This window comes from Apostichopus japonicus, chromosome 15, assembly GCF_037975245.1.
Source record: "Apostichopus japonicus isolate 1M-3 chromosome 15, ASM3797524v1, whole genome shotgun sequence".
Classification (NCBI taxonomy): Eukaryota; Metazoa; Echinodermata; class Holothuroidea; order Aspidochirotida; family Stichopodidae; genus Apostichopus; species Apostichopus japonicus.
The window spans coordinates 13908003-13930636 of record NC_092575.1 but is presented as its reverse complement, the minus strand read 5'-3'; the positions used below and the strand labels follow the sequence as shown (position 1 = coordinate 13930636).

General features: G+C 38.3%; 2 protein-coding genes and 1 pseudogene across 11 annotated transcripts in view; 1 reads left to right on the top strand and 2 right to left on the bottom strand.

The window, feature by feature from the left end:
- Positions 1-22634, top strand: part of LOC139980626 (uncharacterized) — a 96912-nt gene that overhangs the window by 10277 nt on the left and 64001 nt on the right. For 2 of the 10 annotated variants that reach the window (XM_071992417.1, XM_071992415.1), the window contains exon 1: positions 13394-13587. The exons of 3 other annotated variants lie outside the window; for them this stretch is intronic. In XM_071992417.1, coding sequence (XP_071848518.1) covers positions 13557-13587 — 31 coding nt within the window. In that variant the 5' untranslated portion in view covers positions 13394-13556. Of the gene's footprint in view, positions 1-131; positions 673-13035; positions 13365-13393; positions 13588-22634 lie in introns of those variants that run through there. 5 more of the 10 variants (XR_011797602.1, XR_011797603.1, XR_011797601.1 and 2 more) reach the window with 5 other exon arrangements.
- On the bottom strand, positions 3548-22630 carry LOC139980629 (uncharacterized). Its single transcript, XM_071992421.1, has 8 exons — positions 15258-22630; positions 13226-13304; positions 12128-12375; positions 9410-9511; positions 7286-8169; positions 6792-6858; positions 5811-5973; positions 3548-4952 (listed from the first exon to the last, which is right to left on the bottom strand). Exons 1-8 carry the CDS (start codon positions 15271-15273, stop codon positions 4820-4822), a joined length of 1692 nt encoding a protein of 563 aa, XP_071848522.1. The 5' UTR covers positions 15274-22630; the 3' UTR covers positions 3548-4819.
- Positions 13594-15259, bottom strand: LOC139980638 (uncharacterized; annotated as a pseudogene).

The window sequence follows — 22634 nt, the reverse complement described above, 5'->3', positions numbered from 1 at the left end:
GTTTGTAATAAAAGTCAGCCGTTGTTTCAACGCAAGAACACTCTTGCCTCCTCATTGATAACTTATGAGTTCGAAGCGAAGGACCCTAAACACGGTAATTTCCCCCGCCATCCGCGGTTCGCTTCATATGCAACGAACCCATGCAATTGGTCGTCACTGAATCTCATCAACAGCAGCAGAATTAAGATGAGAAGCAATTAGAGCTATAGTATCAAAAATACGCTATCATACTTATCGTGCATCTGATATTGCTGAACAAAGAATGGAAACATTGAACAGAAAGTAAGAGTTATTTTAGATTGATTTGAACGACCAAACTAGTAAACGAGGAGATGTTGTATGTAGGGCTGTGTCATTCCGGTTAATTCACTAACCGGTTAACCGTTTCTATTAACCGAACGGTTAACGTTTAAACGTAACCTGTGTTGTTGCCTCAAAATATAAGCCGAAAATCAGAGTTATATAGCTCAGATTATAATTCCGAAAGAGCGCCACCACTTTTGATGCGGAAGTACATTCTCAAAATAGCGCTGCCAGTATCGTTTTTTCGTAACGCGTATGTCAAGAATTTGGTTGTATTTGCTTAGTTTTGACGATCGTTGCATTGAAAAAGACGAATTGCGCGTTTGCATGAAGTTTTAATCAGATTTTTGTTTCTCTTTCAGCTCATCGGTAAGTGTTACAGAGATATTTGAAGCAAATATTTCTTCGTTAATTGCGTAGCCCCTACTGTAATAGCGCAGGCATTGTATGGCAGTTATAAGCCTAATGTTACTAGGCCTACTTAATATTGGCATTGTGTATTGAAGTTAGCGATCATATGGAGTGTTAGACTACAAGGCTTTCACCAGCTAGGCCAAGGTTAGGAAAGTCGGTTGTTAGGAAGCGATTACTACAGAAGTGTACGGTAGTAGGGCTAGGCCTACGCAATTACAAGTACAACAATGGGTCACAGATATATTGAATTTGTGCATTGTGGCGGGGTAGGCAGAGGGTGGGGGGAAGGGTGGAAAACATTGTAAAATTTCCCGCGAACACCCTGTCGATTTCCCGCCGGAGTTTACGGAATGCCAAATGTATCAAAAATGTCCAAAACTATATAAGCATGTCCAAAAAAATATAAGCATGTCCAAAAAAATATAAGCATGTCCAAAAAAATATAAGCATGTCCAAAAAAATATAAGCATGTCCAAAAAAATATAAGCATGTCCAAATTTATATAAACATATCGAAACTAATATAAGTATGTCCAAAAATAATATGATCATGCCCAAAATAATATGAGAGTGTCGAAAAATTATATGAACATGTCGAATGTAACTGCTAACTTCAACTTTTTAGTGAACATTTTGGCATCTGTATTCACGCCATCTGTTGCAAAATATCCAAAAAAATATAAGCATGTCCAAATTTATATAAACATGTCGAAACCAATATGAGTATGTCCAAAAATAATGAGAGCATGTTCAAAATAATATAAGAGTGTCGAAAGACTATATGAGCATGTCCAAAATATAAAAAAGTGTCGAAAAATAATACAAAAGTCTCGAGCGTAACTGCTCGATTCAACTTTGTAATGAACAGTCAGGCGTTTGAATTTTACGCCATATGTTCCAAATATCAAACTTTTTATTTTGATATGCTGAAAACAAAAACACCATATCCAGCGTAACTTAAGACGATATACAGTTCATCCATTACCGTATTAGTGTGTGTGTTAATATGTTAATGATATTTCGATCAAGAACGATTTTATTTTCGAGGAAATATTAGTTGAGTTGTTTCGTAGCGCGAGTGATCAACCTGGCCCCAAGGTGCTGTAACTATCAGTGAGTTTAATACGAAGAACCACTGTGTCCAACATTCCACGCGGTTTAATCAATAATATGTAGTTGGCGAGTTCTTCCCACGTTTCTATCTTGAAATTTAGTTAAAAGGTGAGAGTGAAGATTAAACGTTGAATACCCCTAACCTAGGCTTATTTTTTTTTAATTCTGGGCTAGTGTCCGACTTCGCCTGGTAACCGTAATTAAGTGTCACAATTTTCCGTTAAAAAAGTAACACAGCATAGTAGTTCATTTTCACTGCCAACGTACGCATGTGTGATAACTACTGTACGTTGTTAGCGCTTGTGCATGTTGTACGTACTTTCGCACGTGAACTTCTTTGCCTTCGCAACAATATATGAATAATCTCAGCACCTCAAGGCAGGGCGAAACCACTCACATTACGTAGGGATGTAAAAAGGAAAAATGTTAGGTGATGGTCTTGTTTTTACATATTTTGAATTATTTGCGTCACAAAAACAGAAGAATGTTTCAATAATATATTGTCATAATGATAACCATTGTGTCAGTTGATACAAATTACCCCCAAAGAAGGTATTGTAAGCTAATTTTTTTCGACATACCAATATAAAAGTTCGATATTTGAAACATTTGGCGTGACTTCAAACGCCAAAATGTTCATAACAAAGTTGAAGTTAGCAGTTACACTCGAGACTTTTATATTATTATTCGACACTCTCATATAATTTTGGGCGTGCTCATATTATATTTTGACATACTTATATGTGTTTGGACATGCGCGTATTATTTTGGACATGCTCATATAGTTTTGACATGTCTATATAAATTTGGACATGCTCATATAAGTTTGGACATGCTTATATTTTTTTGGATATTTTGCAACATATGGCGTAACTTAAAACGCCAAAATGTTCAATACAAAATTGAATTAGGCAGTTACATTTGTCCCTCTTGTATTATTTTTCGACATTCTTTTAATATGTTGGACATGCTCATATAGTCTTTCGACACTCTCATATTATTTTGGACATGCTCTTATTATTTTTGGACATACTCATATTAGTTTCGACATGTTTATATAAATTTGGACATGCTTATATTATTTTGGACATGCTTATATTGTTTTGGACATTTTTGAAACGTATGGCATGCCGTAGGAGTTCGCGCAGCAAACACAATTAGCACGCTAGCATAATGGTGTGGGGTAGTCAACTTGTATGTGAGTGTGTGTGTGTGTGTGTCACGTGTGGACTCGGAAAAAGGGGGGGGGTCTTCCGAACCCCAAGAACCTCATCCCATTGTACGGGAATGTTTAATTTGCACTGATTTGTTTTCAAGTACCCGACGGGTTTTCTTCGAACGTGTTCTTTGAGTCAGTCTTGGCCGAATGATGGGGACGCGTGCACTGTAAAAAATAAATCTGTAAAAAAACGGTAACTTACTGGCAGTCTTGGACGCCAGTAGTTTACCGTAAAATAACATTGACTGTGAAACGACGTTTCCCGTCGTGTATTTACAGCATCTCACTTCTGTAAAAAAAACGGCACTGTGAAATAACACGGACCGTGGGGAAACGTTTCCCATCGTATATTTACCGAAATAAATCTGTAAAAAAACGGTACTTTACTGTCAGTTTGGCGGAAGGTAGTCCACCGTAAAATAACACGGACCGTGAAAAAAAGGTTCGCATCATATATTTACTGAAATAAATCTGCAAAATAACGGTATTTTACTGTCAGTTTGGCGGAAGGTAGTCCACCGTAAAATAACACGGACCGTGAAAAAACGTTTCCCATCGTATATTTACTGAAATAAATCTGTAAAAAAAAGGGACTGTACTGTTACTTTGGCGGACGGTACTATACTGTAAAATAACATAGACTGTATAAAAACGTTTCGTGAAGTTCATTTACTAGCTGTGACTTGAACTAGCAGACATGTACCATTAAAAAACATGTGGACTGTGAGTAAATGTTTCATATAACCTTTATTAACTGAAAGGAACATAGAAATAACAATGAAAACATCCTGAAACACGGTATTGTATTGACACTTACAATGCCATCGCAAATACCTCCTGTAAATGAACAGATATATGTCAAAGCAAGTCAATTTGTAGGCAGTGTGGACGGTGAAATGAATTTCATAAAAGATATTGTACTTGATTTAACACCTTAATATAGTTTGTTTTTTACATACTTTGTATGCCAGCCTGAGAATGCTGCTGTGAAATAGCAAAGACATCAGAAACCAAGGACTGCCCCATACTAACTTTGCTTTAACAGCAACTTATCAAAAAAACATTACATAAAATCAATTATGCTAAAATTTAGCATTTTTAACATGGACAAGGAATTTCTCAAATCAAAAGATAGGCTAGCCAGATTATTTTTGGTCTGTGCATGATCTCCATAAAAATGAAATCCTACTGTAGCCCCATAACCAGATTTCACCTTTCAGAAATGTCTTGATATCAGAAACACATGTCATAGCTGCCAAAATTTTCTTCAACTAGAACTTTCTGAAATATTTTAGTGCAAATTTGTATTTGTTACAGTATTGTGTATATCCAGAATAGAAAACCACATACATCTGCTTAAATAACAGATTCATGATCTAACATCTTTCCTAGAAGCAATACTGATTTCACATAAATCACTTTAGGAGTTATAGAATTGGAAAAAAACTTGTCTATTCAAGTAACCAGCTAGGTAAAATCACATGTATGCAATAGCACACCATTACTTACTTAAACTTTTCCAAACAATTACAAGCTTTATGGAAACAGGACAAAAATGAAAAGTAAATAACAAACTAAATAAATAAATAAAACAAGCAATCAAAATCTGTGTAGCACACAATGTGTGGCTTTTTACCCTAATATCTGAGACAAACCACCTCTATAAGTACTGAAAAACAGAGGTGTTATAACTTTAAATACAAACTTGATCAAGCAAAAAAAAGTTTTGAGAGTGTTCTGTAACCATGATGGATGTATCCCATTCTGGGACCTACAATGCCCAGTCATTTTCAAAGTTACTCATCTCGCCTGCAAGTTTAAGCACTACTGGGTTGACGGCAGATTTCTTTCCTTTCATCTTTTGTCTCTTAGTCCCACAGTCCGGGTTGATTCCAAGGAAGATCCTGCAGGAAACACAAAATCATTATTCAGTTTTTATTTTTTAATCAAGCAACACCACAAATGCATCACTATAGAGTACTTGGGCAATTTCAAAATATTTGGATGCAATGGTATCTCCTCATGTTGGATGAAAACTTTAAAATTATATATAATCATATAATAATAACAATATAGTAAAATACCCATGCATGTATTATAGTAAGGATTGGAAACCATTTATAATCAATTGTCCATGATGGCCATAGGCAGGTTGGCATTTTGCAGCATGGTATTTTTGGATAAAGTACATGTGTTACAGGAAATAGTTGTTTATGGATCTGGTAATTACACTTTTACTGAGTTTATACATTTGCGTTTTTTGAGTCTTCCATACTCAAATATTGAGCGAGATATCATCCAAATTCATCAGGACGCAATAACATTTTGAAGTATAGTCTAAAAATGTTTAACTTGATTAAAGATGTTGCACCTAAAGTGGATAGGGCAAACGATTTGATGGTTATGCACTTTCAAAGTATACTTCCTTCATGACCTCTATTTTAGTGGCATTATTGGTCAGTATTACCAGTTGCATTGTCCACTCTAGGGTAGGGACTTTTAATGGTTTTTAATACCCCACCTTCATAACTCTGGGACTTGATGGTGGAGTAAATTTGTTTAAGCATGCTGAGTTTGTTATGTCGGATTGTAGTGTAATTTGATATGGGGAAACTGCTTGTGAAATAAGGGCAATTTGCCCAAGAGTGGGGACATGTAAAGCTTACAGGGATTCCTAGGATTGCATAATAATTACAATCCCCATTATTTCCTGACGCTTAGACGAGGCAGTGGTCGTCCTTGACTACAATATAACTACTCACCGTTGGATAAATTCCAAGAGCGCCGGCGCCTTTTCTGGATATTGTAGGTTGAAGACATAATAAGCTGCAAACCATACGCACACACCGGATAGAGGATTGTTTACTTTAGTCGTTTCTTTTCCTCCAATGGCGAGAGAAAACAAAGTTGCTGTCAGTACTTTCCCTTTGAAAAGAAAATATTGAATTATCAGAAATTGCATGCATTTCTACATTGTGCAAATCATACCAGCATATATACTGTGTACTACAAGGTGTCAATTACAGCTTTAGTGTGTAGTACTGTGTACATACCATGTTAGATGAGTCTGGTAAGCTTTGGTCATAATTATTTAGTTGTCAGTTCCAAAGAAGAGACTTGCAGAACTTTTTCTATTGCCCTAAGGGGAGCTAAGGACAAGGCCTGCTGATGCTTACCAGGGGTGAAACCAGATCTGGCTTGGTCAATGTTTACTTGGATGAGAGTGAGTTGTAAACAATGGGAGGGACTTCACAGATAGTTGCAATGGGAAGAGTGCAGACCAACGTAAATAATGGGCGGAGCTTAGATAGAACTTTGGGTTGCAGACAAGAGAAAGTTGGTGATGGCCCTGTTATCATTTTGCCTTTGGGCGAGTCCTGACTACCTTTAATTTGCCAGTCCTATTACAAAGCATCAGAGATTGATGGGGCAAAGCATACAATTTTATAAATAGCATGGCTTGATGAATACACACACAAGGAATTTACAGTAAGTATAAAGTTATATATTTGACCACTGTATGACCTTTGCAGACACTACCCAACATGCATGGTGTCCAATCATGATGCAGTCCTGAGTAAACTGCATGGTTGTACGTACCATATTTTGATATTGACATAAATGAATGGTTACGTAGACATATTTTTTGTTGGAACAATTCCAGTAGCGTATTTAGTGTGGTAATTAGTCACTGATCAGTGCACTATGGAGTAGCATGAACAATCAAAACAAACAACACTTACCATGTGCAACCAGAACAACAGGGCCTTGCAAGTCCATGGCCTCAATGCATGTGTCAGCACTCTTTTCCTGAAGAAAATTGATACAGTCAATGGTCAGCAGTGGGAGAAAAGGCAAGATAGGTTAAAATGAAATATTGGCAACAAAATTCAATCAATTTAGAGCATAAGATGCTTTATAAAACTGAGGCCTGATTTTTACATAAAACAATTCAAGAGCATCTGTAGAAATTGTGCATGTCCTATGAGGAGGCCCTGTATGATCAATTCACTTTATGTTTGAGTAAAACCTGTCAGACTATGTTTTCACAAACACTTAGCCCCATGGGTGCACAACTGTTTCTAGTTTTATAGTCCCTAAATCCACCCCTCTCTTGGTTGCTGGTCTCTGGGTACTCTACCTTACCTGAGGCATAACATACTAGTGGAAGCTAGTTGCCGGTAATGAGTAAGGAAAATAACAGTTTTGAAATTATGAGAAACAGTTCCTTGCTTACCTTGTCAGTACTCTTTACGTGCTCTCCCAGATCCTCTCCTAAGTGCTCGCTCAGAAGCATTAGCAGTCCCATTACTTGAGGGCTATTGTCTTCTTTCTTGTCAACCGCATCTTGTATCTTTTCGTGGGTTGCTTCAATCTTTGGCTTGGCTACTTGTTGAAAGTATCTGTAAAGCTTTGGAACTCTATGCTCAAAGTTAGATGACATTTTTTCCATGATGTCAATTCCCATAAGTTTCTTGAAGTGAGCCAGCAAGTACTCCTCAAACAAAAAAGGCCAGTTTTCTATGATATCTGTCAGAACACAGTCTTTTTCATTAATGTCCTTTCTTTGTGTAGCATATGTGTGTACCATTTTGTTCTTTACATCCTTTGTTTTTCCAGTCCCAGACTCCCACAGGCTTTTCAGCTCATTCATAATCTTTCTTTGAGATTCCCCCGATTCACCCTCCGGCAAAGACTCAGGCTGCCAACTTACACACCCGTACTGGTCTGCTAGTCTCTCTTTGGGACTTTTGCATCCTGCCAATGCTTTTCTTTTCAGTGATCCCTGAACAACAGATCTCCCAAGATTGTCCACTCGATTGACGAATTGTTTCAGTAAGCTCTCGTATCCTGTTCCAACTACCACTCCATCAAGATGGTCTCCAAGTGTTTTATACTTGCTGACTATTTGGCTGGCATATAAACGCAACTCACTTGTTCTAGGGTATGTAGCTCCTTTGCAGTCAATAATGTTATCTACCACTAGTCGCACAAATTCTTTACGAATTCTTGGAGGGAGTCTTTCATTTCTCTCCAAAAAATGTATTGTTTTTCTTGGAATTCTACTCAACATCATATCCAAATCTATTGCCTTACTTGGGGCAGACTTTCTTCCTTCAACTGTAATTCAAGGAAAAAATTAGAGTATATGTGCAGATTTAAACAATTGAATGTTTGAATCAATAATAGTACAGTATGTAGCTCATACAAAATTCAGTATGGGACAGGGGATGAATATGGAAGCTCTTATAAACATTGATTTGTCCCCCCTCCCCACACACAAACTCAGATATAAGTCATTCAAATGTAAACAGTGCCAATAAGTTTGCTTTCCACAAGCAGATTGCTGTCACATTTATCAATCAACACAAGCTGACCTACAAAATATATAAAATCAAAGATTTACTGTATCTTTACAGATGCTTTCAATTGACAATTCAATAAACCTGAAAGTCAAAAGACTTGGTGATTCCTTGCCAATATGAGCAGCAACTACTGTTACAAGGTTCTCCTACATGACACACTGCTGACCAGAAATGATGAGAAATGCAAGGTTCTTGGATTTACCTAAGGCCTTTGACTCCTTATACAAGTAGGAGTTATCATCTACTCACCAAGGGGTACCTACATAAAGCAAGTTTCAAGTTCAATTGAGCAACTTCTACTTTTTCAGATATCTTATTTACAAGTTTCAGACTTTCACCTCTGTTCATGATCTCAAAAAATACAAGGGCTACATCACCCAAAGGCTAATTACATACCAAGTTCCCTTCTTGAGATATTGTGTTACACCATTTTCACAATCTGACCCCTGTTGACCACAAATGACCTCTAACCTCCACCAAAAATAATAGGCTCTTACACTCAATGTGGAACATCTACCAAAGCAATGGGGTGCTTGTACAATGTAACGTACATTCAAACCCCTAATATAGCATCCAAGTTTCCATTCTTGAAATACTGTGTTAACGATTACAATGTGTTCACAAATTGACCACTGCTGACCACACATGACCTTTTACCTCTACCAAAACAATAGGGTTTTTGTGCTTACCGTAGTATGGGGAAGCCACATGCCAAATATGAAATCTGCTGTAGTTACCTATATATCTTGAAATATTGGGTTACAAGCTAGGGCCTCACATACAGACAAGCACATGCACCAACTTGACTGCATACAAAAAACAATGTTTATCACATTAGAAATCATGTAAATGAGTTTCCAAGCATTGAAAAGTTATTATTGGATAAAAACCCACAGACAGAACCACAATTAAGTGTTGAAAACTAGCAACCTCTTGCACAGAATCCTTTGGCTGACAGAATTAGCCAATAAAAAAAAGAAGAAAATAAGTAGAACCTGGTGATAGAGACAGCGTCACTTCCTTTGGTTGCCAGCGGCTAGCAGTGCGGCTCTGGCCACTACTCGATGGTGATGAGTCTGCATTTGATGAGCTTTCATCTACGATCAAATAAGAACAAGATAAGATCAATTGCCCGTTTTAACCAAAATGTAAAATGCATGGCATGCACTGATGTACTGTATAGAGAGGGTGTACAACATACTTGATCTTAGTAATACAGCATAAAGCATTGAGATGTGATAAACAATACATTCACAATGACAACTCCCATTCTTGAGATATTTGATAGCAGTGTGACCACAACTGACCATTAACAACCACAAATAATAGGTTCTTGCACTCTATACACCTAAATACCAAATGATATCTGTCCAAGCTTCCCATGTGGCAATATCGTTGTTACAAGCTTTTCAAAATTTGACCCCTGATGATTGCAAATGACAATTGATCTCCACCATAAAGAATACCGCTCTTGCACTCAATGTGGTACACCTAATACCATATATGAGATCTGTCCAAGCTTCCCTTCTTGTGATATCGTGTTTACAAGGTTTTCACAATTTGACCCCTGCTGACCCGAGCTGTTGAACTCAAATGACCTTTTACCTCTGGACATTAAAAACACTAAGGGTTATCTACTCACCACAGGCTACCAATATACTAAGTTTGAAGTTCAAGCGATTTTCACTTCTTGTGATATCGTGTTTACAAGGCAAGGTGTCACACACACCCACGCATACAAACATGCGCCATCGCCATGCATGGCATAGATTCCTTCAGCCTTAGTTTAATTTGTGAAAATTGAATATTTACATAACTTGCAGGCCCTAAGTCCACATGCATGTAAGTGAGAATACAATACATTACATCGTGGGCCATTTGTACATGCAGTCATGCACTAGGAAAAGTAAGCAGATTTGTACTTTTGATAAAATAAACAACAAATTCACAGCTAGTTAAAGGCTAACAGAGCTTGATTTACTGACTTTGAGAATATGTAGGAACCCCTTAATTAACAAATTACCAAAAACAGGTGGTTCAAATTCTGTGACAACATTGAATATCATAAACCTGTCAAGATTGTGATCATGTAAAATTTTGGTTAAAGTTCTCTCCCAACCATGCAGTAGCAATCCATCATATATGTGCCCCTTGTAGCACAATTTAGGGATAATGGAGTCCATGTCAAAGCCAAGAGGAATGATAATCCATCCCTGCATAGCTATGTAGTTGTACAGTTTAGGATTATCTCTAGAAGAGTAGTCACTAAAAAAGCAGCTACACAATAGAGGGAATAGATGTATTCTGTGTTGTTGAGAACACAACATATTAATTCAGCTAAAGGCCCTGCATATTAATGCGCGCAGTACGACTGCTTACTGTCGGTTGTGGCTATACAGCACTGACGTGAGCCAGGATTAAGAATTTGTTCGTTTTGCCAGCCAATATGGTTCAACAGAGTGAATGGACAGTGCACAATTAATGCAGCCAGCTACATTCAAATTGTCAAGCTAACAGTTGCGGGGTAATGGTTTGCATTTGTACCACTATATCTGGCTAAGCTTGGTGTAGGTTTGACTTCTTAGCCCAACTTAGGCTTTTATAATAGTGTAACACACTAACACTAACAGTGCAGTAACATTATACCTAGTGCATGCAGTACATGCCGTAACACAATTAACCCTGGGCTAAGTTAGCCCAGGTATTATAGCTAGCTAGGCTACATGCAACAACACAATGCTGTTTTAGCCCAGGTATAGCCTAGAGGCTAGATGCCTGTAACATTTAAGCCTAGGCTTAGCTAAATATTGGCTGTGGCTCAAACCAAACTTAACATTTTTAACTAGAATTCCTCAAAGTTCCTGCCATTTTCCTGGTGTGCGCAGTACAAGTAGCTGCACTGTACGCTGGGCTAGGGGGTACGTAGTTTCAGGCACAGAGACAGCAGCAATATGTGACTATACTGGGTGACGAATACAACATGCCGTGCTACTATCATAATAAACATGATAACCACGCGAAGCTACAAGCATTCGCAGGTTTGAAGCTAGAACACAGTTCCAACATATAAACTTAGGTAGAAGGTTTCTGATTAAAGCCCTTCCACCTGGAAGTAACTTTTGTATACAGATACAGGGCTCAAAAGTAGCTGTTGTCTGTTTGCCTCGGATCGTTGATTTAGGCTGGGACAACTTTATTTGCAGACTGTCCGTGGGACAACCATACATGTTTGCATACACACTTACGTTAAAAAGTAACGATCCTAATCAATACAATGCAGTTCTTATATAAGTTTTGTTCAAAAATTCGGAGGCTACATGTTTTTTATACCGGTTGCGCAATACAAACTAGTCCAATGAAAATATTACAATTTCACACAAGCTGTTTCAATGGAAATATGGCATGGACCTTACTGTCAGTATATGTGAGGATTTTTGTGCTCAGATTTAATTGCTAATATAGACATTTGTCACCACCAATTTGCTGGTTGCGCGTGCAGATTGGTCAATTAATCCACTTTACCCCTGACTGTACAGTTGACGTAAAATATGAACTTTTCAGTGAACTTTGATGGAATAAATTTGCCTAGTTTGCAATGTTTTGCTATATTGAAAATCTACAAGGTCACATTTGTTCGCATATATTCTTAGACTGTTTTCACTTTACAGCGTTGATCGGGAAGGTAAAACAGATGGTACTGAGTAAGTTCTTACCTTTTTTAAATCCTTTGATCAGTTTTCTTGCTTGGATGGGTGTGACAATGCCCAAAATATCATCTTCTCTGATGTACTCCAGATCATCTGTAGTCAATACACCAGCTGCCTCTAATTTTGCCAAGAGTCTTCTTAATTGCTCGTCCTTTATGTCAGGTACACTATTCCAGCACACTCTCTCTATGTCTGATATAATTACAGTATCTCTATCAGTATCAGTGTCAGAAGCCGTGCTGGAACTGTCTAGCCTGTAAAATAATCTACATATTGGTGGGTTTGTTTTTCAATGAAAGCATGTATTGCCCATCAACCTTGTATGCTGACAAAGGACAATAATCTAGAAGGTCTGAGTATGCCACACACGAAACAGGGTTTGAATCTGCTGCCCTGTTTTTCACTTGGTATAAGCCATATTCATGCACATGGGTAGTCTGGTATTTCTGCACAATAAAAACAAACTTTTTCTCTCACCACCAATATAAGCATAATGCAAGCAAATGTCCAGTCCTCATCTTCCTTTATTATCACAAACAAGTCTTTCTTGTAAATTGTACAGAACACACTAACTTCGTCAGAAACAAGACGTTGTTGTGTAGGCAACTCAAAATCAAGAACAGCTTTTTGGATGTTTTCTGCGTATAATTCTGGGTGGAATGGGATCCCTTTTGCTACTTTAACATCATCAGCAAACAAACGTCCATGAAAAGAATATGCCTGCAGTAATTGGTGCCTTTCTGCCAATGTTGAAGTAATGTTGACAAAGTTTTGACAGTATCTGGCACATCTTTTGAAGAAAGAATGTTTACTTTCAAAGCGGAGAGTCCAAACCTTGATCAAAGGTCCAAACATGAAAATAAGGTAATAATAATGAAGTAGAAAATGATGCTTGGGTCGTAACTTCCTTTCAGGAAAGAGGTCAGCCCTCCCTTCAAGATATTCCTCTACCAATACTTTCAGAAAAGCTACCTGAGATGATTGCAAAGTTGGAGACACAATAATTTCAACAATTTCCTTCAGTTGCAGAAGTAACTGCCATACTGGGTCCTTTATGTTACGAACTAGCCCGTATACAACAAGGGGGAAAAACGCAAGAAATACCAGTTTTGCACTGCTTGTCCACCAATCCTTTCTCCTTGAGGCTTGACTGCACTAGTCAGCATATCTGCAGAGTCTCGACCTTTGAATGGAAACAGTTGCAACCTTCTGTTTAATTCCTCATAGCTGAACCACTTTTTAGCTACAAAATACTGGATAAAAAGGGCCATGTCATAGTCCACAACACCCTCAAATAAATCATGGCCAAGGCATGGAGGAAGCCCAGGACTGGCTACATGAAAATATGTCAGAGAATTAAAGAGAGAATCAAATTTAATTCCCTCATGATGCACAGATTCACCATCGTCATCCAGCGACTGTAGAGCTCTCCTGTATGATTCACGTGTGCGATACACTCCTTCAAGGTAAGGAAGCCCTTGGGCAATTTCTATCTTTGAAAGCAAGCAGTAACGGCAATAATAGTGAGAACTGAAACTTTCACAGAAACCCCCTATATAATGGGATCCTAGATTGTCTCCAATTATTGCAACTACAGTCCCTTTAACAACATAACCATTTTTAAGTACAATACCATTTTCTTCCAAATGCTTTAAATCTGTAATGAGCCTTGAAAAAACCCTCTGAGAATCAATTTTTTTCAATGTCTTTTCCTTACATAACAGAACTAACTGTATAGGATCAATTTGTGATCGACATCTAGCATCAATATTACCCAGTGTGCAATAAACTCCAAGCATCTTGTGTTTGTTTCTAGAAGATCCCAATGGATTAACAACTTCAAACCCATCTTGAAACAGCATAACTTGCAAAGCATCTGGATTTCTTTGATAAAATGTGTTCTGCCGAAATACTTTCCCATCCTGAATATCACTATACCCACTTCTTTCCTTATCCACTGGTATGATATGGTTTTGAACAGATTTATCCTCATACATGAGTTTTAGTGTCTCCAAAATTGGCACATAGTGACAATATTCCTTCTTGCCACCATTTAGCTCTCCCAAATATATTGATTCTGGGCTCTCGTATTTGAAGTTCTCTTTCCAATATTTTTTTCTCATATATCCAGATCTCAGTTTTCCACATTCTGGAGACTGAAAATGTTGGGAATCACTAGCAGGTGCAAGAGAACATCCTAATTCTGAAACATCAGTCATAATATCTTGAGCAAGTTCATTACATCTTTCATCAGCTAGGCCTAGACCTATGCCAGCTGTTTGTAGTTGTGTTACAATACATTTTTTTTGTATTCTCATTTCCAAGTTGGTTGAGGAAACACATCTGTTCAACAATTACTTGAATGGTTGAATTAGGAATCAAGTACTTGGACTGCAGTTTCAACAGGAATAGTGCAACGCTTTGTGTAAATTCTTTTACATTTTCAGAGGGGTTTTCACCACAAACGACGGTATCCCCTTTATGGCTACTACTAGTACTAGTACGACTTTTGAGATCCTGCTCCTGCTCAGTTTCAACAGAGTCTTGTTCATCTAATTCATTTCTATCAGAGTTGTCTTCATTATGTAGGCCTATAGGGAATATGGCTTCACCTACCACACCTGTGGGGCCTTGGCTCACAGTCACAACATACCTTGAGGCTACATCACCTACTTTATAATTTCTATGATGACGAGACAAGTGAGATGAAAATGATTTCTTATTGCCAAATTGTATTTTACAATTTTCGAATGGGCAATCTACCTTTAAACCACTTTCAATATGTCCTCTTAGGTGAGAGATCAATTCCTTGATATCAGAGCTTTGGTGTTGGCAAAATTCTAGCATACACTTGACACCAACACCTACATTTCGATATGAGCCTAAGCCTTCATCATGGCCATCCCCTTGATCATAGCTTGCTGCTGTGTGATTCCTTGCAATATGTGACACTAACGCTTTGTATGTATAAAACGTTCGAATACAACCAGTTATGCGGCAAGTAAAACGTGCGTTTCGAATGTGCCTATGGGTCCTACAGTGATTAACGTAATGTGTGATATTCTTGCATTGCAAATTGCAAGTATCACATACAGGTTTCATGCTTGTAATCTTGGAAATTCAATAAATCACTTGCCTGTTTGACACTGCATTCTTGTCCAACTGAATCTGAAACTTGGATATTCATGTAAGACGAACTACGAAGTGATACGACATGGACAGCACTCACATTTATTTACGTTTGTCCGTACGTACGTGTACATTTACTCGTTCTCGCTCAGCACTCGATATAATTTGGTACACGCTCTACATACATACGTATGTACTGTTCCGATCCTGCATGTTGTAACTTGCCTCGGCGAGGCGCAGGCTAGGCACGCATGCATTAGTAATACGAACGAAGGATAGTAAGGAAAAACGCCGCGAATAGGAAGTTAGTTAAAAGACTCCTGGTTGGCGCAATAACACCATGTGATCAACGTAGCCAATAGGCGAGACTAAAGCCAATGTAATATCAAGTTGAAACTTGTTGTGATGATAACTGATACACAACAAATTCAAGCGGTATTTCAATTCAAGGATGACAATAAATTAACGTTATTTTACTATATTTATGTGATTGTAGTCGGAGCACTTTACGTTTAGGTTAAATATCTAAAAGAAAGCTAAATAATAAGGGGTTCATTCATACACTACAATTTGTGTGTGTGTGGGGGGGGGGGAATCATAAAACAAAACATTTTTGGTTACATATAACCAAAGATTTATTAAAGTGATTCCCCGTAATTTTACCGTGCGTTACTCACAAGACTAACCACGGTCAGCTGACCTGAATGGACCAATAGGATTTAGGAATCTTTACTAAGTATGAATGAACAGTTGTTATTTCACGCCGCAATATTATGAAACAGCTAGTGACGGATTTTTACAGTGATACCGTCAGGCAAAAGTTAGGTGACCTACCCGATGAGGGCTACATATTCGTGACAATATAGAATTAGATTGCACGGCACGGAGTAGTGCAACGGGGAAGTAAACCGACAGTGTACGTCGTCGCAATGGTCCTGTTGGCTTTGCGCTTATGATTCTTACTACGGGGAAAATGAGAGTCATGTGGTTATCTTGGCCTGGTCAGAGTAGACGACATATGACGTCACACGCTATCTCAAGTTGTCGTTTTGAGTACAATGTAAAAATTGACACCCGATGTAAAATCTCAGGGAAAACGAGATGGTGAAGTAGACGCATGCGCAGAACGCAAGTCTTTTCGTCGTAGAGAGGTCCGCATCGTGCAATCTAAAGCTCCTTACTATCTGGGGAGCGCCACTCGAGTTGGCGCGTAACTTACAACCAAATGGTTTGGCTAAATATCTCCTATATCACCGGATATGACATTTCACAGGACTTATGGCAACACAGAACTTTAATTGAGAGGGGGGGCACAACCCAGCCCATTTTTACCTAGCCCACTGGCCCACCGGACATTCAACCCAAGTGTCCGTATGGCCAGTCCGCACCGACTTGTATACCGTTAAGTTACATTACGTAGATGACTATACGTTGCCCTTTTACCTTATTAATGCTTCTACTTGAACACTGTATTTTTGTGCCGTAAACCATGGCGGCGGGATTCCGGTTATGTGGCCAACCTATATCCGCCGCCTCTGCCGTAAACGGAATCACTGTTTCAACACGTTAGCAGGATATTTCCCCCATGATAATAACACAATAACAGTAACATCAACTACATATCGGTAATATACGGTACAAAAACTGATTTTCCATGATTAGGGGAGACAACTGTGAAAACCCCACCGAAACAGCGCTCATAGTTGAATTCACAAGCGTATAGGAAATTTTAGAACTCGGTGCGGGGTTTTGTACTGAACACTACAATATCGGGACTCATTGGAAAGGGGTCTACGATGTTTGCATTAGCATAGGCCTATACGTCTTGCAAGTGTATATAATACAGGCCTATACTTGCTTGAAATGTTTATACTTTTCCGTAAAACACAGTGTTGAATTACAGATTGCAACCGTAAACTTACAAGATTCTGATATTTCCCTGTTAATTAACAGAAGATGATGAAATGCCTGTTACTTTACAATTTCTGCGTCATTTTACGTCTTTCAAATGTCAATTGAAGTTACTACATCGTGAATTAACAAGAAAGGTGTCGTACATTTACACACACTACAGTTAAATTACACAATAACGATACGCTAATGTTAAATAACAGTGGATGACGATACATTAACATTATATAATGTTATTTTACCATGTTTACGTAATTGTTCGTCTGAGCACTGTACTTTTAGGGTAAAATACCGTAAGAACGTAGAAAAACAGGATCGACTGTTATTTCACGCGGCAAAACTCCTGTAAAATTACGTACATTTCTTACAGTGTGTCTGTTCTCTGATACTACCTAAGCGGAGCGCGACCATGGGTAGCGTACAAGATTTTTTGGGGGGCAAATATATCTCCCAGAACGCCGGATATAACACTTCCCAGACCCTCTGATGCTCCCAAACCTCCTTAAGTTTTAGATCTCATGGCTTAGAAATTTGGTTTGGGGAAATATATGGGCGTCTGCAGAAAAAAAAATCGGGGACAAATAATCCAAGTAGACTTTTGTATACAATGGGTCTGGGGTCCTCTCCCAGAAAACAATTATAGACTGCCGCAAATGCGATTTCGGTCCTATATTTAACAAATAAGGATAAATATAATACAATGAGAACTGCTGCATATCATTTGCGCAAACTGGATCAAAGCAAACTGGATCAAACTGCGCCAAAGTTCAATACAGGGGAAATTTGAAATGCAGCGTTTGGTGAAGAAAAATTGGTGGGGACATGGTATATCATGTCCCCACCACTGAAAAAGTTGGTGGGGACGCGTCCCGCTGTCCCCACCAGGATCTGCGCACATGGTCCCATACAACTATCAATGGGGGCCTAAATGACTGTCTGCTCGCTTCTTCCATATATAATAACCTAATTTAAAACATGATATCCAGTCTCTTACAGTTTCGGTTAACGAAATGGTTAGTGCAGCAATGATAAAGGGCTCCCAACCATGAATGTTTCAGTTGGGTTTTTCTAACATTCGCCTGACCAATCCGCTGCAGTTTGTTAAGTACATTGCACCAGTACTGTGAATAGACTTACAGAGTGAAAATAATATTGAAAAATATCATAACCTCATATTCCCGGTTATGCAAATATAAGCAACTAAAACTTAAAAAAAAAAAACTTTGATTTTACTTGCGTCACTCGTAAACGGCAGAGATATTTTACGAGGGAGATAATTTAATAAGACAAAGACAAAATGTCTTTTACCTTGGTATTTAGATCATCCCGGAAGGAAGAGATTTCACTCTCACCAGTCTGACCATGGAGGTAGTTTACCTCCATGGTCTGACCAGGGAGTTGTTCCATAACAACTCCCTGGTCTGACATATATACTGACCAAAGGAAACAATCATACCAAAGTTAGGATACTAACCCTTCAGGGTCAATCCTGTGTGTGTAATTATCTATCAATAATTAAGTTGCTGATGTCAGAAAGTATTTTGTTAAATAAATATAGAGTGATTGAAGAGATTAAAACTATAAAAACAAATACTTAGATATAGAAATAAGTTAAGAATTAATTAGTGGACAATATATCGATGTTAAATATATAATGATTCGAATTCAATCACACAAAATCGTTTGAAACTGAAAGTGAAAATATTGTTAAGGTTTATAAATCTCTAAATCAGCAGTTTAAAGTCTTTCAACGCTGTTGGGAAATTTATGACTTTCTTCAAGAAAGGGAATTGTTTCGGTGAAGGAGGCTTTTTGTTTTTGCAAACATCGAAAACATGGTCTCACCCGAAGACGTTTTAGGGCGGCATGGAAGTAATAATTCCACCGGATGAGAGATATGCAAGCTAGTACCTCTCGCGAAGCGGTCGTGCGGCCAGGCGCATAGCCAAGGGGGGGGGGGAGGGACGAAGGGGGCAACCGCCCCCCCCCTGAGCATATATATATTTGTTGGTATGTTTTTATGATATCACTAGTAATTTCAAGCTTAGATGCAACTTACAAGGCCTGGGAAGTGCCATTTCCAGCGATCTGGGAGGCATTTTCAGCCAACATTTTCTTGTAGCGCCAACTTATGGTGGCGCTACGCTTAGATAGTTTTCAATGCAGAATCTACGGCTGTTATAGTTTGCCTACAGTTCGCCCCTCCCTTGGCAAATTCCTGGCTACGTTCCCTTATGCGGTCCATGGGCCTACCGCAAGAAGTCTGGTGTTCGGTTTTCATCATTCCCAGAACTTATTTGAGCTTCATATCAGTAGAATTTTGCAGGTAGACGCAAGTCGATTATAGTCAGTAGAAGTCAAAGGGTTGTGTGTCTACCTACCCACTTTTTGTTGTTGTTGACATGGCAAATTTCAATTGGTGGCGCACACCGAACAATTGTTCACCCTTATGTTTTTTTTTTAAATAACGCCTGGTCTTACGTTATGGCCGAGTTCCAAGGTTTGTTTTGGAAGTAATGTTTTACATGTTTTCAGTTTGGCGTAAGAGGTAATGTTATTTACCAGTAATCCAACCATACATTTCAGTGCTGAATGTAAAATTGGCTGTGTGGGAACATGATAATTCAGTTAAGTAGTAAACTTTACACCCAACTTGTTTGCACGTGTATGTACCAACATAGCCAACCACAGACGTTATTAACCTTTCCCTAGCTGAACCCCCCACTACATATGCCTCCCTGGCGGCTTAGCTCACTTTCCCATCTACCGTGTCTATAGTTTCCTCTCTTGGCTTGTCTCTACATCTCAGTCTAATAAAACAGAAACCTGAGCAGCCCTCTCCCCCTTTAAACTAAAGAAACATTACTACCAAAACATTTGTCTAACGATATTGGCTCTTTTGACTATTTCTGTGGTAGAATACCATATTTTTGATGGATACGACAGCATAAGTTACTTCTGTGGTCGAACTCTATGGAACGCAAAAAAGGACAAAATCAAACAACAACAACGTTTATAACATTGATGACTATATAAATTCAAATGACGACGACGTGATTTGATGTAATGATGTTATACTTATGTGCAATAACAACATAAATGTATACAGCAGCTACGTAAAATAGTATAACAACGACGCAAAAATATACATAAACATCATATATCAGTATGAAACGTCATTTCTTCTGTAATGTCATCGTTAATTATTTTATTGACGACGGGTAAACCGCATATGATAACAACATAAACACACTCGAAGCCTACGTAAACTGCACTGATAACATGCTGAAAACAGAAGATGTCGGCGCTATTTCACTGAACGTAATAAAGATATACATCGACGTAGTAGATCGTCTGTCACTAGGTGTAGAAGTTGGAACTATTGCAATTTTGACAGTTAGACTCTGGACATAGAAAATTGATTGCAGAAAACGTGAATCCTTAAGAAAGTGCATGTTATTTGTGGTTATAAAGTTAAGCCTTATTGGAAAATAAAACACCATTTACTCAATTGAACCCAACGAATTTGCAAGAAAATATTCTATATTTCAGTGTTCTGCTTACATTTTCGACTCACAACCGACCCCAAGCTCTGAAAAAAATCTTAAACGGTCATATGGTCAATGTAATTTACAGTTTCAGAAAGCTTCTTGTATAGAAAACGCCATCAAACCGTGAGGCTATACTTCATAATTTCCCCCAGCCCAGCCCAGCCACCCAGCCTTAGCCCCACCCAGCCTGCAGCCCAAGCCCCAACCCCTCCTCCCGCCCACCTCTATAAGTATGTGTTTTGATGACATGAGTCGTTAATGTATAATTCGCTTCATATAGTGTAAAAATTTCGTCTCAATACAAGTTGAGTTTCTCTCTTTGTTCATCTGAGAAGTAGTATATCCTCGTTAATTATTTGATCTCTTACTTTTACACAACACTAAACTATAGGCCAATCAAACAGAGGTTTACTGGGATTCAAGAATAACTAGACCTACTGTAGAACATTGGTTTTGCCTCTTCTGGAATAGATCAGTTTCGCGCCATTTTTTCCCTTCAAACTTGAAAAAAACATTTTCACCTGAAATTGTCCGTACATTACTTTAATACAAACAACATTTAATATACTTTCCTTTCATAATTGCAGACGCCTCAAATCGTCAGTAGCTCAGACTATGTTCAATATAGTGGAGCGTTAATTATGCGTTAACAACTTTTTTTCTTCATCAAAGAATCCTTACAATTGTGCCAAATATAATTTGTGATTCCTAAGTATATGTAGAATTAAAGTTAAAATATGCTACTCTGTGAGGTTTTTCTCTGTGTCGTTGGCCTCTGTTTTATATATATCTCCTGATTAGGATTTTCTCAATGAAACAATATTTTAATTTCGTTTGTTGGGTGAATGGTAAACATTGAACCAACGTTGAATACCTAACATTGATCCAGTGTTGAATACTTAAAGTATGCTGTATTGGCCCAAATATGATAGATATTCACATATGGTCACCTTTGGTCAAACTTCTTAAACTGTTTCTATTACAAACCGTCGAGGAAATTGTCCTCGCTGTGACATTCAGTCATCTTGTGTGTTCGTTAACAATGTCTGAGAACAATTTGGAGAGTATAAGACCTCCAAGGAAAGTACTTTTTGAAAACTTCTAGCAATTATAGCGTGCTATAATTTTGGAGCCTATACTGACTACCTTTAAACATCTAATTAATTTTGGAGAAATGTAAAGGGTTCAAAGCTTTGGAGGTATGACATTGGATCAATGTTACCACAATGTTGATCGTAGTACAAATGTCTGGCTGATTTTAGCCCGATGTTTAAACCCTTGGCTGTATTCCCGCGGTTACACCACTCGGGCGGATGCAAGAGAGGGTGTAGCCCCTGAGATCGATGAAGCCGACTCCCCATGTAGTTGGGACGAGGGACGGGTGGGGTGGGGAGTTATTCTGGGATCACCTCCACAATAAAGTTTAAAATTGTGATAGTAGATACTGTTATTTTAATATGAGGTTGAGAAAGGGATGCATAACTGGAAGTTAAAGGTGTTATATTGCACGCCGTAGAGGTGCTCTCCTTCGTTTTCTCTCGAACACAATCATGACCCAGTGTACTCTTTACCCGTTGGTGGCCCGTTCAGCCGAGGGAGGAGGGGAGGGGAAGGAGGGTAGTGGAAGGGAGAGACATTCAGCTTGGGATGGGAGCTGCATTAGTGTTTATATCCAGGAAACAACGTCAGGTCCTCTTTGCCTCAGTTTTCGGAAGAAGGGTAAATTATCTCTGTTAAGGATGCTCTCCGCTTGTTAATGTTAGAGTTTGCGACGTTTAATAATATAATAAATAATATGCAACACGGTAATTCGACTTTTCACCGTTTTGAAATGTTTGTAAGTCGTTAAGGTGCTTAATTGTCCCTGTTGCGCTTCCATACTAAACAACGAAAAATTAATAATTAAGTTTTTTTTGTTTAAA

Coding starts and splice junctions, on each gene's coding strand:
- LOC139980629 (XM_071992421.1), bottom strand. Junction 9,512..12,127: donor GATCAAAGGATTTAAAAAAG/GTAAGAACTTAC, acceptor ATTTGATCGTAG/ATGAAAGCTCATCAAATGCA. Junction 4,953..5,810: donor CTCTTGGAATTTATCCAACG/GTGAGTAGTTAT, acceptor TGTTTCCTGCAG/GATCTTCCTTGGAATCAACC.